General features: G+C 41.5%; 1 protein-coding gene across 6 annotated transcripts in view; it reads right to left on the bottom strand.

The window, feature by feature from the left end:
• Positions 1-19,679, bottom strand: part of DLG2 (discs large MAGUK scaffold protein 2) — a 1,398,326-nt gene that overhangs the window by 1,216,407 nt on the left and 162,240 nt on the right. For all 6 annotated transcript variants that reach the window (XM_061628927.1, XM_061628928.1, XM_061628929.1 and 3 more), the window contains exon 4: positions 10,569-10,714. In XM_061628927.1, coding sequence (XP_061484911.1) covers positions 10,569-10,714 — 146 coding nt within the window. The remainder of the gene's footprint in view (positions 1-10,568; positions 10,715-19,679) is intronic.

The raw sequence follows: 19,679 nt of genomic DNA, 5'->3' as shown, positions 1-19,679 counted from the left end.
AGCTCCTTGCATGACAGGTAATAAATATAGCACTGCAACATGTTTTACCTTGTTCCTAATCCACTTAGAAACAGGTATGGGATCAAGGAGGGGCCTCCATCATACATACACAGCAACTTTTATTCTCAGTCTTCCAGGGAGACACTGTGTTGTTGTTGTTGCGTTGCTGCTGTTGTTGTTAAATTTATTACCTGCCCTTTACAAAACAGGTTACGACAGTTTAAAATAAAATATTAAAAATGATTAAAACAAATTACAATCACAGGAAACGGGTGGGTCCTGCAAACATACATTTCAGGTTTCAAAGGCCAAGGTAAAGAGGTGTGTTTTCTGCATTCACCAAAAACTGTACAGCAAAGGTGTCAGGTGCACTTCTGTGGGGAGGGAATTCCATAACTTAGGGGCTACTGCGGAGAATTCCTTTCCTGGGCGACCATCCCCAAAACCTCTGAGCACAGTGGGCCGACCAAGAAGGCCCCCTGGCTTGTTGTACAAAGTAAAATTTGCATTCATGGCCCTGTCCAGGTTTGCCTCTGGCCCCGAGAAGGGCCCTTGAGCTTTAAACCTTTGCTCCTTAGTTGGCAGACCCTCAGCCATTTCAGACCAACCAACACTCTCTGATTGGCTTAGTGAGATTCTGTATTTTTATTTTCTGTGAATCACTATCTTGATCAGGGCCGGTGCCAGGCATGCCAGGCCCCTTGGGAACCAGCTTGCCCTGGGCTCCGGCATGTGCTTGCATGCACACATGCATGCACACCTGCGTGGCCATGCACACGCCCCACCTACCTGTCTCTCCTGTCTTTTGCAGTTGTGTGGACTGTGTGCGCAGCACTGCCATTAACCAAGATGGCAGCCAAGGTTTCCCTAAGCAACTGAAGCCTCCACCACCATCTTGGTTGATGGCATGCATGCCTGCTACATGCGGCAGCAGGGACATCAGCACTGTAGGGAAACCTCGACCTCCATCTTGGTTAATGGTAGCACTGTGTTCACAGCGCACACAGCCACAAAAGACACGAGAGACAGGTAGTGGACCCAGGAAACAGGCGAGCAGCTTTGAAGCTCTCTTCCTGAGATCCGCGGCAGCTATTCTGCCACAGATCGTGGAAGGAGAGTGCTACTCCTCCCCACCGTATTCAGGGGCCCCTCAGGGGCCCCAGGGGCCCTCAGCCAAGGCCCGACCTGGCCGCCCTTTGGCGCCGGCCCTGATCTTGATGCCCTCTGGGGCTGAAAGGTGGTTGTACATTTAAAAATAAACAAGTGAATAAACTTGTTTAAGGCATTTTTTCCAAATAAACTATGACAGGATAAAGGTAACTAATGGAACACACTTTTTAGTCACCCACACTCGCTAGAAAACTCTGTCCTTGGGACCTGGAGGACAATATATTCTCATACGTAGCAGCTTAGCTTTTGTAAATAATCAGAGGCAAGAGATGTATAAGTGAGACAAATGACTCCAGGATTTTTAGAGGAAAAACTTTATGCAAGCTAAGGGCTCAAGTCCTATAGAGCTTACAAAGACATTTTGAGCAATAGCTCCAAGAGAAGTCATTTTTAATGAGAAAGTCAACTTAAGCATATGTTTGTTTTTGCAAGCTTTTAACGTATGGATTTTATTAGTAGCAGTGAATAAACCACAGATATCTCTTCTCACACCCCTGGAAGCACTGTCTTCCTGCCATAAACCTGCTGGGACACACATCTGCAGAACATGCATTCTTATTGTTTTTCCCAATGCTTTATATTTCTTACGCTCGTAAGGGGAAAATACTGCAACAATTGCAGAACATAAGAAGAGCCCTGCTGGATTGGGCCAAGAATCCATCTGATCGGTCCAGCATTCTCCTTCCCATGACTAGGACTGACCATCTCATTCCCCAAGGGCCATATTCCCTTCTGGGCAACTTCTGGGAGCCACATGACAATGACGTGCAGGGCAAACATGGGTGGAGCAACACTTTTTCTTTTTCTTTGCTTTTGGGGAGGGACACAAAATGTAGCATACCACCAGAAGTCCTTATCACATCATCACATAGCATTTTTCCCAGATGGATTTTAGAGAAAGGAAATGGAAGACATCTGCTGCTGAACACCAGGAAGGACTCTTCTGGCCGCCACTGTGAACCTGGCAGCGGCTGCAGCAAAAACGGCAAAGTGTTCAGCCCTGTCCAGGCCTCAAAACTGAGGTCTCCGCAGAGGAGATGCAAGAGGAGCAGGGCCACCCAGCATATATCCATACTGCCAGTGACCCTGAAGAGTCCTTGCACCCAGACATTCCTGTCCCCAGGACTAGAAGTCCCCAAACCTCAGTTCCTAGCCAGCTCTCAGGGACCCCCGTTGTGATCTCCCCAGGCCACAGAGTCAGAGGAAACCACAAGCCAAGCAGGAGCTTCAGGGCCACTGCCAAAGTGTCTGGCTAGCTACAAGTGAGGCTACTTGGGAAAGGGGGAAAACACATAGAAGCATTTGCCCAGATCATGGCCTGACTGGAGCCAGGAAGGGTTTCTATATAAACTCCCAGTCTGAGCTGATTCATTGCTGAAGAAATACCCCTTTTTCCTAGCTCCAGCTTTTTTTTGTTTGGGGAAACGGGTAGGCAAGCCTGAGAGATCATTGCAAAAACAGCCAGAGTATAAATATACAGATAGCCTAATATGTTTAAAATCCCTTGATTACACAGTTTCTTACTGAGCATTGGTTAAAATACCATTGCATGCTTTCTCTTATATCCTATGCCAATTCCCCCACAAACACACACACACGTCCTTACTCCCCTAATATGGCTACTCAGTCATTTTGCCTTCTGCTGCCAGATCTATAGGCTGGGCACTCCATTTAGGGTAAACTAAGAGGGAAGAGCGACCACCATGGATAGGAGCTGAGTTTGGCTCCCAATCAAAAGTGGCACCACCACACGCACAGCACTAAAACAGGCACCCAGGGGCCTGGCAGGTAAGTTAGTGAATGCAACACAGCGAGATCAGATTGACGAGGGTCCTTTCTGAACCCCTGGGGTCCTCAGCCAAAGCCTGCCATGGCCAGCCGCTATTGTCCAGGCATGCCTTTGAACCTGGAGGTTCCATACAATCACCATGGCTAATAGCCACAAATAACAGGACCACCCTCCAATAGTTTGTCTAATCCTCTTTTTTTAAAGTTCATTTAATTTCTGTGGTTCTCTGCCTCTCTTAGGACAGCGCATCTCAGCAAAGCAGACCAATTACAGTCCATTACATGCACACTTCTCTCGCCTCTTGTCTTAGGATTGCCTACCCATCCTCCATACCTAGTTATTACAAACATTGTAATTACTTCTTTGTCCTTAGCTCAACTGCCTGCTTGTTAAAAGGTTGCAGTAATAAAAACCCTCATTTAAGAATTCTTCTGCCTTGAGTAGTAATCAAACCTCTCATCTATTTCACATCAGCAGCTTGCCTTGAGAACTGGAGCTATTTAAGACCCGTCTACGTAGATTTAGAAGAGTCAAATCAATCCTCCCATTGCAAAGCAATGCAGAAAAGAAAAGTGGTTGTTCTGAAAAGAAAAGTGGTTGTTCTGAACAAAGTGGTTGGTTGTTCCTGCTCTCAAAGCAAGCTCAGTCAGACAGTGGCATCAGACATAATGGAACTTTTTTTTTAAAGGCTTAACATCTGAAGCGCTGCCCACTTCTTATTCAGGTTTTTTTACAATGTACTTATTTGTTAGCATTATTTATTTCATAACAATGCTTAGCATTTATATTGAGCTCTTCAAAGCACTGCATATATTAACTTGCCATCCTTACAACACCCTTTAAGGCAGGTCAGTTTCGTTATCTGCATACTGCAGAGTGGGTGCTGGAGTTTTTATTTTTATTTAATTTATTTATTATTAAATTTATGCCCCACCCTTTCTCCTAAAAGGAACCCAGGGCGGCAAACAAAAACACTCTAAAAACATCTTAAAAACAACAGACTTTAAAACATATTAAAACAAAACATCTTTAAAAACATATTAAAACAAAACATCTATTAAAACATTTTTAAAAGCCTTAAAAACATCAAAAAAGTAATTCCAACACAGATGCAGACTAGGATAAGGTCTCTATTTAAAAGGCTTCTTGAAAGAGGAAGGTCTCCAGCAGGCACCGAAAAGATAACAGAGATGGTGCCTATCTAATATTTAAGGGGAGGGAATTACAAAGGGTAGGTGCCACTACACTAAAGGTCTGCTGCCTATGTTGTGTGGAATAGACCTCCTGATAAGATGGTATCTGCAGGAGGCCCTCACCTGCAGATCGCAGTGATCGACTGGCTATAAAAGGAGTAAGACAGTCTTTCAGGTATCCTAGTCCCAAGCTGGTCGCAGGCTGTGAGATAATGGGTGGTATTCAATGAAGTCCTATACCAGCCTTTCCCAACTAGTGGGCCACCAGATGTTGTTGGACCACAATTCCCATCTTTCCTGACCATTGGCAATGCTGGCTGAGGCTGATGGGAGCTGTGGTCCAACAACACCTGGTGGCCCACTAGTTGGGAAAGGCTGTCCTATACAGAGTAGACCCATTGAAATGAATGAATCTAAATTAGCCATGTCTATTCATGACAATGGGTCTGCTCTGAGTAGGACTAGCACTGAATGCCACCCAATAACAGCTTAAGACGAGCAAGAGAGTTCATGACTCGGGTGGAATTTGAACCAGGAATTTCCTAAGTCATAGCTCAGTTTCTGAGGATCAAAGCCTACAGCACACGGAGTTTTATCATTTGCCCTCTTCATCTTGCTTTGTTTTAATAATCCAAAGCAGCTTGGAACAGAGAGAAATATATTGAACCCCCAGTGGTGGCTGGTGCTCGTTGGGACTGGTGTGGCAGAAGATAGGGAGCCTAAGAGTAGGTGGCGCCAGAGGCAATGATAGGCAGTGCCAAATAATCCTACTTTTTGCCCCCATCCTCCTCCTTGTTGAGTTCTACAATGGCAAAACTGAGATTGAGGAGGAGGCAGCTGACAGTAAGGCCTACCCCCTGGAGTAGCTTTAGGTAAGAAGGGATATGCATTTGTCCTAATGGACCAGCAGCCTCCACTGTGAACCCCCATATCTTTCCTATATTACACACACATACAAAGGTGAAAAAACAACACCATGAGGCAATTTTGAGCCAGAAAATGACAGGAAGGAAAAGCTTTAAGGAGAATTTCCCAGGGCCTCCTTTCATGGAGGACAAGACTATCAACAGCTATTAATCATGTTAGTCGTGTACTGCCTACACAGCAGGAGGTGGTGTGTCTCTGAATATTTTTATTAATTTTATTATACCCCACCCTTCCTCCAAAGGAGCCCAGGGCAGCAAACATATCAATACTAACACAACATAATCAGTGGATGGCTGGTGCCCATTGGAACTGGTAGGGCAGAAAGCAGGGAGCCCAATGGTAGGTGGAGTCAGAGCCAATCACAGGCAGAGTTTTGTCCCCATCTTCCCCCCTGCTGAGTTCTACAAAGTCAATGTGGAGACTAAGGATACAATTAAATTAATTAAATTACAATTTACAATTGTACAATTTACAATTTACAATTACAATACAATTAAAACTTCTGAAAACAGTTAAAAACAACCTCCTAAAAACAGTTAAAAACAACCTCCTAAAAACAGTTTAAAAATCCTAAAAAGAATACTACTTCCTGGGGAATATAAATGGGAGAGCGCTATATTGCTCTCACGTGGTGCTTGGGGGCTTCCCAGCGACATCTGTGTGGCTACTGTGACAACAGAAAGTTAGATTGCATGGGCCTTTGGTTGATCAAACAGGGCTGCTTCTGTGATCTTAGGCTGCTTTCTTGAGAAAACTGCCCCCTCTATGCTCCTAATGGTAGGTTTATATTAACCCTAACCAGAGCTTGGAAAAGTTACTTTTTTGAACTACAACTCCCATCAGCCCCAGCCAGCATGGTCACTGGATTGGGCTGATGGGAGTTGTTCAAAAAAGTAACTTTTCCAAGCTCTGACCCTAACGATAACAATAATGATAACAATAACAATCATTTATATCCCGCCCTTCCTCCTAGTAGGAGCCCAGGGTCGCAAACAATCACTACAAGCACTCTCTTTAAATATCTTTAAAACAGACTTTAAAATATATTAAAAGAAAACATCTTTAAAAACATATTAAAATATCTTTAAAAGCATCTTTTAAAAAAAAAAGTTTTAAAAATCCCTAAAAACAAATTTCTTCCTACATTATATTTTTGTAAGCATCTGGTTTTTCTGATGTGCAACCTATACTCTGGACAAGAGGCTACTGTAAGGATAGAATATGGAGAAACCGATTGGTTCCCCATCGGAAAGGGTGTGATACAGGGGTGTATTTTATCATCCTATTTATTTAATCTATACACGCGGGTACAAGAGAGAGGGCATTCTCAGTGGCGGCCCCCACTCTTTGGAACTCCCTCCCACAAGATCTCCGGCACACCTCTTCCCTAAATGTATTTCGGAAAGCCTTAAAGACCTGGCTCTTTCAACAGGCCTTCGGGGTATCCGGGGAGGTTTAATTGTTATAATTGTAATGCCTCCTGCCCAGTTTTAATATTGTTGTTGCAGATGTATTGTTTTTATATTGTATCGCTGTATTTTTCAATTGTATCTTAACAATTTTGTTCGTCGCCTAGAGTGGCCATCGGCTAGATAGGCGACAAAGAAATTAAATTTTTTTTTTATTATTATTATTATTATTATTATTATTACACAGAACATATCATACGGAAAGCAGGATTGGACGATGATGAAAGAGGTGTGAAAATTGGAGGGAGAAATATCAATAATTTAGCATATGCAGATGATACCATACTCTTAGCAGAAACCAGTAACGATTTGAAATGAATGCTGTGGAAAGTTAAAGAGGAAAGCACAAAAGCAGGACTACAGCTGAACATCAAAAAGACCAAAATAATGACAACAGAAGATTTATGTAACTTTAAAGTCGACAATGAGGACATTGAACTTGTCAAAGATTATCAACACCTTGGCACAGTGATTAACCAAAATGGAGACAATAGTCAAGAAATCAGGCTAGCACTGGGGAGGGTAGCTATGGGAGAACTAGAAAAGGTCCTCAAATGCAAAGATATATCACTGAACACCAAGGATCATTCAGACCATGGTATTCCCGATCTCTATGTATGGATGTGAAAGTTGGAGAGTGAAAAAAGTGGGTAAGAGAAAAATCAACTCATTTGAAATGTGGTGTTGGAGGAGAGCTTTGTAGATACCATGGATTGCGAAAAAGACAAATAATTGGGTGTTAAATTAAACCAGAACTATCATTAGAAGCTAAAATGATGAAACTGTGGTTATCATACTTTGGACACATAATGAGAAGATATGACTCACTAGAAAAGACAATGATGCTGGGGAAAACAGAAGGGAGCAGAAAAAGAGGAAGACTGAACAAGAGATGGATTGATTCCATAAAGGAAGCTACAGACCTGAACTTACCAGACCTGAACAGGGTGGTTTATAACACATGTTAGTGGGGGTCGCTGATTCATAGGGTCACCCTAAGTCAAAATCGACTTGAACGTACATAACAACAACAACATCTTTGAATTGACTTGAAGGCACATAACACACACACAAGGATCATACTTACAAAAGGAGGAGATCTGGCAACCTGTATGGGGTTGGAGGAGCTCTGGAGAACCATGAGGGGAAGGGGAAGCTCTGGTTACTTGTGTGGGTGGGGAGAGTTCTTTCAACCCTTGGGGGAAAAGGGGAAATCTAGCAACCTGTGGGAGGGAAGAGGGGAGCTATGGTGCCCCCTGTGGAGGCAAGGGAAGCTCTGACAATCCGTTTGGGGCAGAGGGAATTCTGGCAACCCATGGAAAAGGGGGACCTTTTGCAGCTGATTGCGGAATGGGGCGGCTTTGGTGACCCATGTGCGGGAAATCGGGAGCTTTGGCAACCTGTGGGGAGAGGGAAAGCTTTGGTGACCTGTATGGGGCTGGGAGAGCTTTGGTGACTATAGGCAGGGTTGGCAAGCAAAGTGAGCAGGGGTGGCATCCTCTAGTATTTAAATATAAAACATAAGAAGGCCTTTGCTAAATCAAGCCAAAGGCCCATCTAGTCCAGCATCCTGCTCCCACAGTGATCAACCAGATGCCTATGGGAAGCCTGAAAGCAGGGCCTCAGCAAAATAGCTTGTGATTTCCAGCCGCAGGTATACAAAGGCATACTGCTTCCAACCGTGGAAGCAGAACATCGCCATCATAGTTTGTAATCATTGATAGACTTATCCTTCAGGAATGTGTCAAACCCTCTTTAAAAGCCATCCAAGTTGGTGATCATCATTAGGGATGTGCTCGAATTCTGCCCAATTTGGATTTGGTACTAAATGTTTCATTAATTCACTTATTCTCTTTTGCTAGTTATCAGATATTTTTGTAGCGATTTTCCATGGCTATTTGCAAAAACGGTTTTTTTTTTTTTAAAAAATCCACCTCTAAAATATCAATATTGAGAACAATAATTTTATTGATATATTCTCATTTTTTGAGATTTCCTTTCAAAATATCAGTATTTCCTTATCTAAATTTCTTTTAAAATTATTGCTATTTCCTTTAACATCAATATTTTTTGCAATGGGAAAAAATGGATTGGTAGAAGCAGCGACTAGTGGAGAAAGAACTAACCTGAACCGATACCAGCCTGTTAGGTCAACAGAATATTTTCGAACTGGCACCAGCCAATGGATCCCATTCCTGGTCATGAGTATGGGAGCAAAGAAGTGCCTTCTTTTGTCTGTCCTGAATCTTCCAACATTCAGGTTCACTGGATGTTCCCTATGAGAGAAGGAGAAGACTTCTCCCTATCCACCTTCTCTATGCGATGCATGCTTTTCTGCACCTCTGTCATGTCCTCCCCACCCGTTCACTTTTTTTCTCAGTGAAAGAACTCCAAACGTTGGTAACCTTTCCTCAGTCAGAGAAGGATTGTTCACAAGTTTCCCTGGGGAGCAAGAATCACTATTAAGGCTGTAATCCAATACATGTCTACTCAGAAGTAAACTCCACTGAGTTCAATGGGACGTACTCCCAGGTAAGTGTTATTGGATTGCAGCCTAAACCATTTTAGCCAGCTAAACCAAATAATGTGCCCTTGGCTGAGTGAAATGGTTAACAAACACTGCCACAGATTCCCCTTCAACATGGTGCAAAGATGTTCCATATGCAGCTCCTCTAAACAAGGCCGGCTGGAGAATTAATAGTCTATTTGCGTTGCGATACAAGCACAGTCAGGCCTGCAGTTTCCAGCCTCATATTGAAGACTGACAGCTACGAGTTCTTTTCTTTCACCTCAATTTTCTCCCTGAATAAAAGGGCGAGAACATTACCTACTAAAAATATGTAGCTTCAGAGCCTGGGCTAATGAAAATAGAGGTTAAAAGTGGAACCAAGTGGAGCCTTTTAATAAAAATATGTGCACCTGGATAGAAGCCCAGTTACTCTGAAGAAAAGTCATTACTTCTAGTGCCAAACAAGATTGTTTTCTATTTTTCTTTTTCTTTTTCAACTAGAAAAGATTAGAAACCTTGTTTCCAAAAAGTTAAAACATTACTTCTTAAGAAAAACTATGCTCTCCCTGGCTGAGGAAAGTTTGGTTTTCTAAGGCATTACATTTTCTTGTAGAAAAAGAACAGCAACCAACAACCTCCAGAATTTTTATTGGAACCAAAGAAATTTGCTTATGAATGTGGTTGTCTTATATTACAAAACTGCATTGTGGAATAGTGCGTCAGACAGATGTATTTAAAAATATTTTAGGACAATAGGGTGGCCCATGGAGGTAAGTCCTCTATTTAATGGGCTGTCAGAAGCCACTCCTTTATTTGAAGACCTGTCCAATCTAAGGGCTTATCCACATGACAGCATTTCTTATCTACGCTGCTATTACTATCGTAACAGATTTGCAAGGTCCATATTTCATGCTCAATGGTAGATTCACATTTATTTATTTATTTACTTATTACATTTGTATACTGCCCCATAGCCGAAGCTCTCTGGGCGGTTTACAACAATGAAAACATTAAAAACAAATATACAAATTTAAAAACACATATTTAAAAGCCAATTAAAACACATGCTCAAATCCATTGTTTTCCCTTCACACAAGAAGGCGTTCCTCTGGGAAGGATTGGTGTTGCTGTTTCCTTGTAGCCCTGCCCTCTAACTTTACATATTTACTCCCTCTGGTTGCTCAGTTACTGGGCATGCGCAAATATTTTTGATCTGTGATCAACTCCTCATTCAGAATGTAAAAGCATTCATTCATTCATTCATAGCATTTATACCCCACTCTTTTAACTGGGGAAGCTTCCAAAGTGGTTTATAAATCAAGAAAACTAACATAGTCCATTCAGTCAGGCTTACAGTCTAAAAAGGCATGACACAAAAGGAAAAAGGGACAGGAAGAGAAGAGGAAATTTGACTGCACCATTACTCAGTTGAATGCAGATGTCCAACTCCAGAGCCCCAGGTCTTTTCTATATATGCATGCATGATCATGTAATTAATTAAAGCATTATACCTCGCAGGTTTGGGGCTGACTTTTGGTGTCTGTTACCAAAGACTGTGTCTTCTCCCATTTCTCAGCAACTTGCTTTGCTTCTTCTGTTTTCTGTTGGCAACTTTTCTGGGTGTTTAGCAGTGTTACTTCATAAAACTCTTGAATATCTGTTCATAAATGAGAAAATCTTTTTTTATTAAAATACATGGCAGTGTTTGGTATATGAGATGCAGAGGTTATGGATTGTTTACTGAAACTCCGCAAACATGATGCACCTGTTGCGTTTTGAAAATTCATATTAGCTTCTTTTCAACAGAAGGTGCTGACACATAAATTACTGTTGTATAATGTTGGAACATTTTTAAAAAACCATTTCCCTTTTAAAATATTGTATGAATAATAAATATTACATGAATGCATGAATAATGCAAACGAATCATCACTGAATGAATCCTAAGAACAAACATATTCACTGAAAGAGACTTCTTGCAAGTATATTACAAATCAAGGCAATATTTCCTTCTCTCCCCCCGCCCCCACAACCTTTTTAACAACTTCCAGTTTTGGATGCATGCAATCCTAAAGGAATGAGAACTTGCATTTTTACGTAAACTGGATGTCACCATGAAAAATTTCGCTAGTTATTTCAAATCAGCGTGTGGCAGAGACGATCAATATCAGAACACCACTTAGAAATGTGAATGATTAAGTGGCATATAAATGTCTTAAAATGAATAAAGAATATTCCAAAATATAATTGCAAGGCTTAGCCAGTCATCAGCAGAAGGACTGTGGCTCAGTGGAAGAGCATCTGCTTTGCGTGCAAAAGGTCCCAGGTTCCGTCCCTAGCATCTCTAGGTACAACTGGGAACGCCTCCTTGCTGAACTCCCAGAGAGCTGCTACCAATTGATGTAGACCAGTACAACTTCCATCAGCCCCAGTTAGCATAGCTGTGCTGGCTGGGGCCAATGGGAGTTGTACTCCAAAACATCTCGCAAGCACCAGCTCAGCACAGGTTGGTGTAGACAGTACTGGGCTAGATGAACCAATGGATTGACTTGGTATAAGGCAGCTTCCTACCACATCTGGTCCATACTCACAGAGCATCACTGCCTCCCAGTCCAGATATTTATGAAGAAGTGTCAACTACTTACAGCTTTCTGGATTAGGAGAAACTTCAAATGTATGGAGTTTGTACAGAGATATTTACTATTAAATGCATATTCCGCCTTTCCTCCCCTCCCCCAACGAAGGGGGGCCAGGGCAGCAAACACAGAAGTGATAAAACAATACAATTTCAAAATTAAAAAACATACTTAAAATAATTAAAATCCTGTAAAAACATGTAAAACAATAAAATAAAAACATACTTAAAACAATTAAAAACCTGTAAAAACCTGTAAAACATGTACTCCCACTGCTAATAATTTCAGCATTGGGCCAGATCACACAATATTAGTCAATGTGCATGATGGGGAGTATCTCCACATATCCACTTAGTGGTGTAACATTAAAATACAGGCCACAGTAGGGATGTCAGAGAATTCTATCAGAAACAGAAGTGGAAGTGGAAATTGCCACGATTCACATGTGCGCCCAAGGTCAGGAACAGGAATCACCCAAACAAATACAAGTGGTGTACCCTGCAGTGTACATTACATAAATAATTACATTATTTTCTGCATTGCTTTTTATATTTCCCTTCCATTGAAATGCATTGAAGTTGATTGCATTATGAATTACAAAATTATTTATGTTTGTTTTGGCCATAGTGGATACTGAGATGAATAATGTAGGTTTCAGCAGAAGCCAAACTGTAGAGGAGTGGAACCAATGCTGACTGCAAGGAACACAGGACAGGATGGAAAGTGCTGCTTCCTTATAACCCTACTCAGGAATCTCCCTATCCTAAACAGGTAAAATCCAAGATTTAGGCCCAATTTATTGGGAATATCTGGGTCTGTGAGGGTTCAATTTCACATGTGCGGGCCGTTTTGAACAAAATGTCCTTGTGTGAATAACCAGGTATATCAAAAGTGGGGGAGAGGTGATGGCTGGACAGGAAGAAATGAAGTAGAATCACAGAATCATAGAATAGTAGGGTTGTTTGAATTTTTCCAAATGTATCAGGCAGTACACTATCTCAGAGAGGAGGGCAGGTCTCCTGCTCCCCTGGTACATTCCCTATACCTGCCCAATTTCCCTGCTTTTTTAAATGTTGATGGAAATATCTGTTGGCTATAGGCACATTCTTAAACCACAAGGTTTTTTGCCTATTAGTGAATCCATTATTACAGAAAAACACATTTCCAGCCTTACATTTCCATATGTTACATTCCAGTAGTCAACGAACAAGTCTATCTCTCAACAAAGTTGACATTCTGCAGACTACCTTCTCTCATTTAAGTCAGTTCAGTTAATTTATCCATTTTTGCCATTTCCAAGCATTTTAATAATCATTCCCAAACAGATAATAAATAGTACAAGGACTCTTTTAAAAACTACATTAAAGTAGAAAAAAATAAATCAGTAACATTGAATTTTCTAATCTAATCAAGCTTTTACTGGATCCTCTTTTTAAAAAAAGGAATCTTGACTTCAAATATTGTTTTCAAATATTTGCACAGAAAAAAGGCAAACATCAGTCTGGCTCATTTGATGTCTTACTTTAAACATGACATGTGCAACAAACCTTTATTGCCAGATTGTAATATGCCTACTAGATTATTTTTAAAATTCCCCAGAGAGCTAAAGATTCTTTCATGCTGTCTTATCATGAATTGGTAGAAGTTTCAAAGCAGCCTTTTCAAGGCTTTTACTGTCTTTGCCATAATGTGTGCATTTGCAACTGTATATATTATATATTATGTATATATTCTCATGCTGTCTTTTGGAGTACATTTTGACCCCAGCTGCGCTTTTCATTGTGTAATTTACATATAAGTAGACCTACAGGGATGTTCTTCTAGGACATTGTCACAAACTTTCACCTTTACAACGTTCCCAGATTTTAGCCAGTTATCACTTATAGTTTTCCTTCTGGAAAAAAAAAAACCTGGGTTCCAAATATACCCCAGAAATTGTCTTGTTTTCAATATGAATGGGGAAGGGGCCAACATATACTGCTCAGAAAAAATCTGCCTCACCTGAATAAGTGTTTGTTTTTGTTCAAGGTGCTTTGGTATTGTCAAGCACACTTACGCTGACAACACAGAAAAAATTGTCTCTGGGGGAGAAAGTTCTACCATCCTACCCATTGAAAACCTCTTGGGGTACATGTACCCCCAAAACAGCCAGTGTGATATTTTGAGGGGCAGGTCTGCATGAGAGTTTTTAAGCAGGCATGATAAGGACACAAAAGCAAGCATGGAAGTCAACTATGCCAAAGGAAGTGATTGACAGGTAGGCCAAACTTGGTCCACAGTAGGGATGGGTGAGAATTTTGTTTCAGTTTGCATCTCAAGCAGAATTTATCAAATCCGCCATTTCTGAAACAACATGAGAACCAAAACACAGCCATCCTTCGAAATTCACACTGATTAGAATTTCGGGATGCAGTTCGCCAACTAAACCACATTTACAAAAATGCATATATTAGGGGAAAGTGCGCATAAAAATGAATACATGAGTGAGAATAACATTAAAAAAGGCATGAAAGGATGAGAAATGGCTTGCAAAAATGTGTACCTTTGTCAAAACTGCCAACCGTGCTCTACAAATTTCTGTATATATTACTTGACAAATAAAAACTGTGTACTGTATATCTAATGAAGTGGACTCTAGTTCATGGAAGTTTACACCATAATTAGTCTTTAAGGTGCTATAAGACCCTTTGGGCTTCATCTAAAAGTGGCTGTGTTCTTTTTTTTTTTTACATCTCTGACTGTCAACACATATTCAGGAAAGTCTTTCATTGACGACTGGGTCAAAAGAGTTTGGAATACACTAATAACGATAAAGCCTACAGCCATACTACCCTGAACGCACCCAATCTCGTCTGCTCTCAGAAGCTAAGCAGGGTCAGGCCTGGTTAGTACGTGGATGGGAGACCGCCTGGGAATACCATAGGCTCAGAGGAAGGCAATGGTAAACCACCGCTGAATACCTCTTACCATGAAAACCCTATGAATATATCCAAAGGATTCATAGGGTTGCCATAAGTCGTAATTGACTTGAAGGCATGTAACAAAATAATGATGAAAATCCATTCATTTAATTAGATTACAGGATGGAAGAGAAGAATGAGATGAAGACATATTTTGAATGCAAAGACTATTTTCTCTTAAATGGAGCTGGCTGCTGAGGAATCTTTTTTAAACCAAGGACCACATTCCCTTCTGGGCAACATTACAGAGGCCACATGCCAGTGGTGGACAAGGAAGCCAGAGGCAAATGTGGGCAGAGCAATGAATGTAAAGTTGTAGAGTAGGCTACTTTCTGCACACATCTGTCTCCATCCTCCATCAGACAATTGCCCATGTGTTATTCTATTGCTCTTTTTATCATGATTTTAGAGCTATTTTTATTACTCACATACTAACAAAAACCTGGCAGATCCGACTTACAGTAGGGCCCCACTCATACGGCAGGTTCCGGACCCCCGCCGAAAAGCGAAAACCGCTGAAAAGTGGAACTCATTGAATAGAATGGTGCACGACGCCCGAAAACCACCGTAAAAGTGGAACAAGTGCCATATGAGTGGGTCTTTAGTCTAATTGTGTCTAATTGAAACTGCTGCATTAGCGAAGCGCCGTAAAGCGGGGCCCTACTGTATTTCATCTAGAGTACTTGTTGTCTGACCAGAACCCCTCCGGTCACAATGAAAGTGGCCAGCTACATTGCAGCTGCTATTAATTGTCGGAGAGTAATGACTAAATATTTTCATAATTTTAATATTTAATATTTTTGTGCTTTACAAGGAAATCTGTTGTGGTTTGCTTGGATCTATTATGTACAAGAGTTAAATCATTTTACTTTTTTCTGTTTCTCACTTGTTGTGGTACATTCTGTATGGACTGGTCTTTAACCATAATAAATAATCAATCAATCAACCATCCTCCATCCAGCCAAGCAAGAAGCACTATCAGAGTTCAGGACACATTTCCAACCAGGCAAAAGCCCTCGAGGACAGTGCAAAGCAGGGCCAGTGAGGGGTGATGCCAGGGGAGAGGGGGGCTGGCTAGGGAAGGGGGTTCAGGGACAGTCCCAAAGGCCAGATAGAAAGCTCTGGAGGGCTGCATTCAGCCCCTGGAGCAGAGGTTCTCCACCCTGGGATCGATATTATATCACAAGAGACAGCACAGGACCCCTACTGCTGTATTATGCCAGGCTTTGCATAGCACAGATTGTATGATTCTGTATAAGGCTTGTTTGGGAGCTGGTAAGTAAAACAATTTGAACTAGGATGTATTATTATTATTATTATTACTCACTACAATAAGTAGTAAATGACTTATAATTTTTAAAAAGCATCCAATAAAAAAATTAAACCACATCAAAGATTTAAAAATATTATTAACTAAAAGTGCTCATCCTGCAACAACATAAAAAGGACACATTCTATCCCACCCACTAAAAGATGAACATCAATTAAGGGTAAAATGCTTGGGTGAATAGGAAGGTCTTTATCTGGCACCTAAATCCTGATAGCGATTGCGCTAAGTGCATCTCTATAGGGAGAGCATTCCACAGTAGGGGAACCACCACTGAGAAGGCCCAATCTCACGTTGCCACCCTCCTCATGGCCCTCAGAGGAGGGCACGTGAAGAAGGGCCTCAGATGACGTGCAGGGTCTGGGTAGGTTCATGAAGGGAGAGGCATAAGGTATTGGGGTCCTGAGCCTTTATAGGTCAAAACCAGCAGTTTGAACTGAGCTCAGACACAAATTTCTGGCGCAGTCGGGTCAGGATCAGTGTTATATGATCCAATCTCCTACCTCCAGTCAACAATCTGGCTGCTGAGATCTGCCCTAGCTGCAGTTTCTGAACTGTCTTCAAAGGCAGCCCCACGTAAACTGTACTGCAGGATTCTAATCTAAAGGTAAAGGTTACCAGTGTGTAGACAACAGAAGCTAGACTATCCCTGTCCAAATAGGGTCACAGCTGAGCCGTCAGCTGAAGCTGATGGACAGCACTCTGCGCCACTGAGGCCACTTGTGCCTCCAGTGACAGTTATGGATCCAGATGTACCCCCAAACTGTGCACCTGCTCCTTTATGTAGCAAGGTCAAGGTAAATATGCCCTGCAGGAAAAAATGGCCCCATGACTATTGACTAAAGACACTGCAGCTGGAGCTGCAGAATGGCAGCAGTCAGTCAAAGAAAGAACAGCAAAGTAAAATGTACCAAGGTAGACATGCGGACACTCAGGACTTGTCAGAGTCTGATTTAATATGAGGAAGCTTCCTATACTTCTTTCATTTATGTGAAAGGATGTACTCAGTGGCACAGCATCTGCTTTCCATTCAGAAGGCCCTGGGTTCAGTCCCCAGCCTCTCTAGATACAGCTGTCTGAAACCCTGGAAAGTCTACCAATCAGCGTAGACCATACTGAGCTAGACCTGCTAGCATCTGGCTCATTATAAGGTAGTTTCCTATGTCCCTTTTTTTAAAAAAAAATTGGCTGTGCCCACTCTTGCACTAATTCATCCATTCTATACTAAGAGAGTGTTCTTTCGAATAGGCGGTCCCATATGAAAATGATTTTGAGCCATCCACCCTCTTACTATGATGCAGTGGCTATGCAAGTAAATATGTCTCTTGCTTCATCCCTGGATTACCTGGGTCGCTTACATCAGCAATACATGTACCAGGAACAGATGGTGCCATATAAATTGAGTGGGTGGGAATTGTGGAGTCAGTGAGTTGGGGTGGGAGTGTGGGAGGTGTTCTGCTCTAGCTCAGATTACAATCCAAGCTGGAGAAGAACTCTGGGGTTACCACTCACCTTGGACTGGAGACAAGAATTAGGAGTTGCTAAAATTCATATTCTGAGCCCATTATCTATTTATTTATATACCGCCCCATAGCCGAAGCTCTCTGGGCAGTTTACAACAATTAAAAACATTAAAAACAAATATACAAATTTAAAAAAACACATTTTTAAAAAGCCATTTAAAAACACATGCTAAAATGCATGGGAGAAGAGGAAAGTCTTGACCTGGCACTGAAAAAATAACAGTGTTGGCGCCAGGCACACCTCATCACAAAGATCATTCCATAATTTGGGGGCCACCACTGAGAAGGCCCTCTTCCTTATTGCCATCCTCCGAGCTTCCCTCGCCTTTGGTGACGTGACTAGGCATTTCCCCATTTTTATATCTTCTGTCTTGGGGCAGGGAACCATTTTCAGCCCAAGGGTCACATTCCCTTGTGGACAACCTTCAAGGGGTCACGCTCCAGTCATGCATAAAGCCAAGTGCAAAAGGAGACAGAGTCATGCATATGACTCCTACATTTGCACAGCAGGTTACATTGCAGTCATGCAAAAGTCAGAGGCTTCTTGTACACACACATATCTCTGCATCTTCCTTTTAGGCAGACAAGAGGCATGATCAGAGTTCAAGGACACATTCTAGCCAGGCAAAAGCACTGGGGGGAGGAACTGGGGGGTTGCCTGGGGAGAGTCCCAAGCACCAAAAAGAAAGGGCTGGACATTCCCCGCCTTGACTAGATTTCCTATATATCGGAATATTCCCCAGCAGAAGAAAAATAGGTAACAAATTAAATAGCAGGGTGCAACACTGTCATGGTAGTGTGGCGTAGAGCTGGGCGCATTTTAGTTTCTCTCCATTTCTAATTTTTCTAGTCTTGTACAGTTCTCCACATTCCCACATCAGTTTAAAACATATTTGAAGAGCCCTCAGGAATATTCATCAGCATGCTAATGTGAATTTCTCCACATTTTTTTGCCAAATAGTGACACTGTTGCAAAGCAATTTTCTCTAATGTAACATGTGTTATTTTCATTAATATGTGCATTTTATGCACACTTTACCCTTGTATGTGATTTTTTGTGCACATTGTTTGGCTGGGGAAGTGCATTGCACAATTTTGAGAAGTGCAAATTTCAAAGACTGGCTGTGTTTTGGTTCACGTATTGTTTCTGAAAGTGTGGATTAGGTCAGTACACCTAACAATGCGAACTGAATCAAATTCCACTGACCTGTTCAAAGCATTCGTCTTTCAACAAGCTTTCTAAGGGAAGGCTTTTATCCCACTCGGCATTTGCATTGGATTCGAATCGATTTTATAGATGTGCTGTTGTTGGTTTAAATTGTTGTATAGGTGTAATTGTTTTTCTATATGCAAATCTTTTAGCTGTTTTTATATATGCAATTGTTCAGTGTATGTTTTTATTGCATTGCAAAATAGTTTCAGGATGCCTCATGGGAAGCAATCAATAAATGAAAAAAAAATATTGATCCATTGTTTTTCCACTGAGTGCTGCCCGGTTCCATTCCATTTCTTTCCAATATAAACCAGATGTGAGAGCAGCAGTACATCTTCACTGGCCCAAGGATTAGGAACGGCCCAGGATGGGAGTTTGTACCAAGAGAAGTCTTACCAAGGGAACGCCAAGATATTTTCCATTGGCTAGAACAGTCTCAAGACATACAAATGGATGATTAATAATCCTGGATGGCAGCCAAAGTTAATTAGCTTTGCATATTAGCTTTGTCTTCAGGAAAGTATAAAGTGTAGACTTAATTAAAGGGTCTTAAGAAAACCTTGATATCGCAAAGACAGAGCAGCAGTCAAGACTTACCCCCTTACATCTGAGAGGATTAGCTACCCAGATCAGGAATAACAGGGTGGTATTCAATGCTAGTCCCACTCAGAATAGAACCAACTGAAGTTAATAGGCATGACTAACATAAGTTCATTCATTTCAATGGGTCTACTTTGATTAGGACTTAATTGAATACCACCCACAGTCACACACACGCAAAAACCCTATTCCACAATTTTGGTAATTTAATAGAATTGTTAGCTTTGCTGGTATTAGAGAAAGAGCATTGATTAATTGGGTAGGTAATGTGCTTTGAATTATACAGCCACATTGAAAATATCCCCCATGCCATTCTGCTGCTTCCCATAAGCTCATTTCAAAACAAAATGTTACAAAACTTAT

This window comes from Rhineura floridana, chromosome 5 (assembly GCF_030035675.1).
Source record: "Rhineura floridana isolate rRhiFlo1 chromosome 5, rRhiFlo1.hap2, whole genome shotgun sequence".
Classification (NCBI taxonomy): domain Eukaryota; kingdom Metazoa; phylum Chordata; class Lepidosauria; order Squamata; family Rhineuridae; genus Rhineura; species Rhineura floridana.
This window is presented reverse-complemented; position numbering and strand designations above follow the sequence as displayed.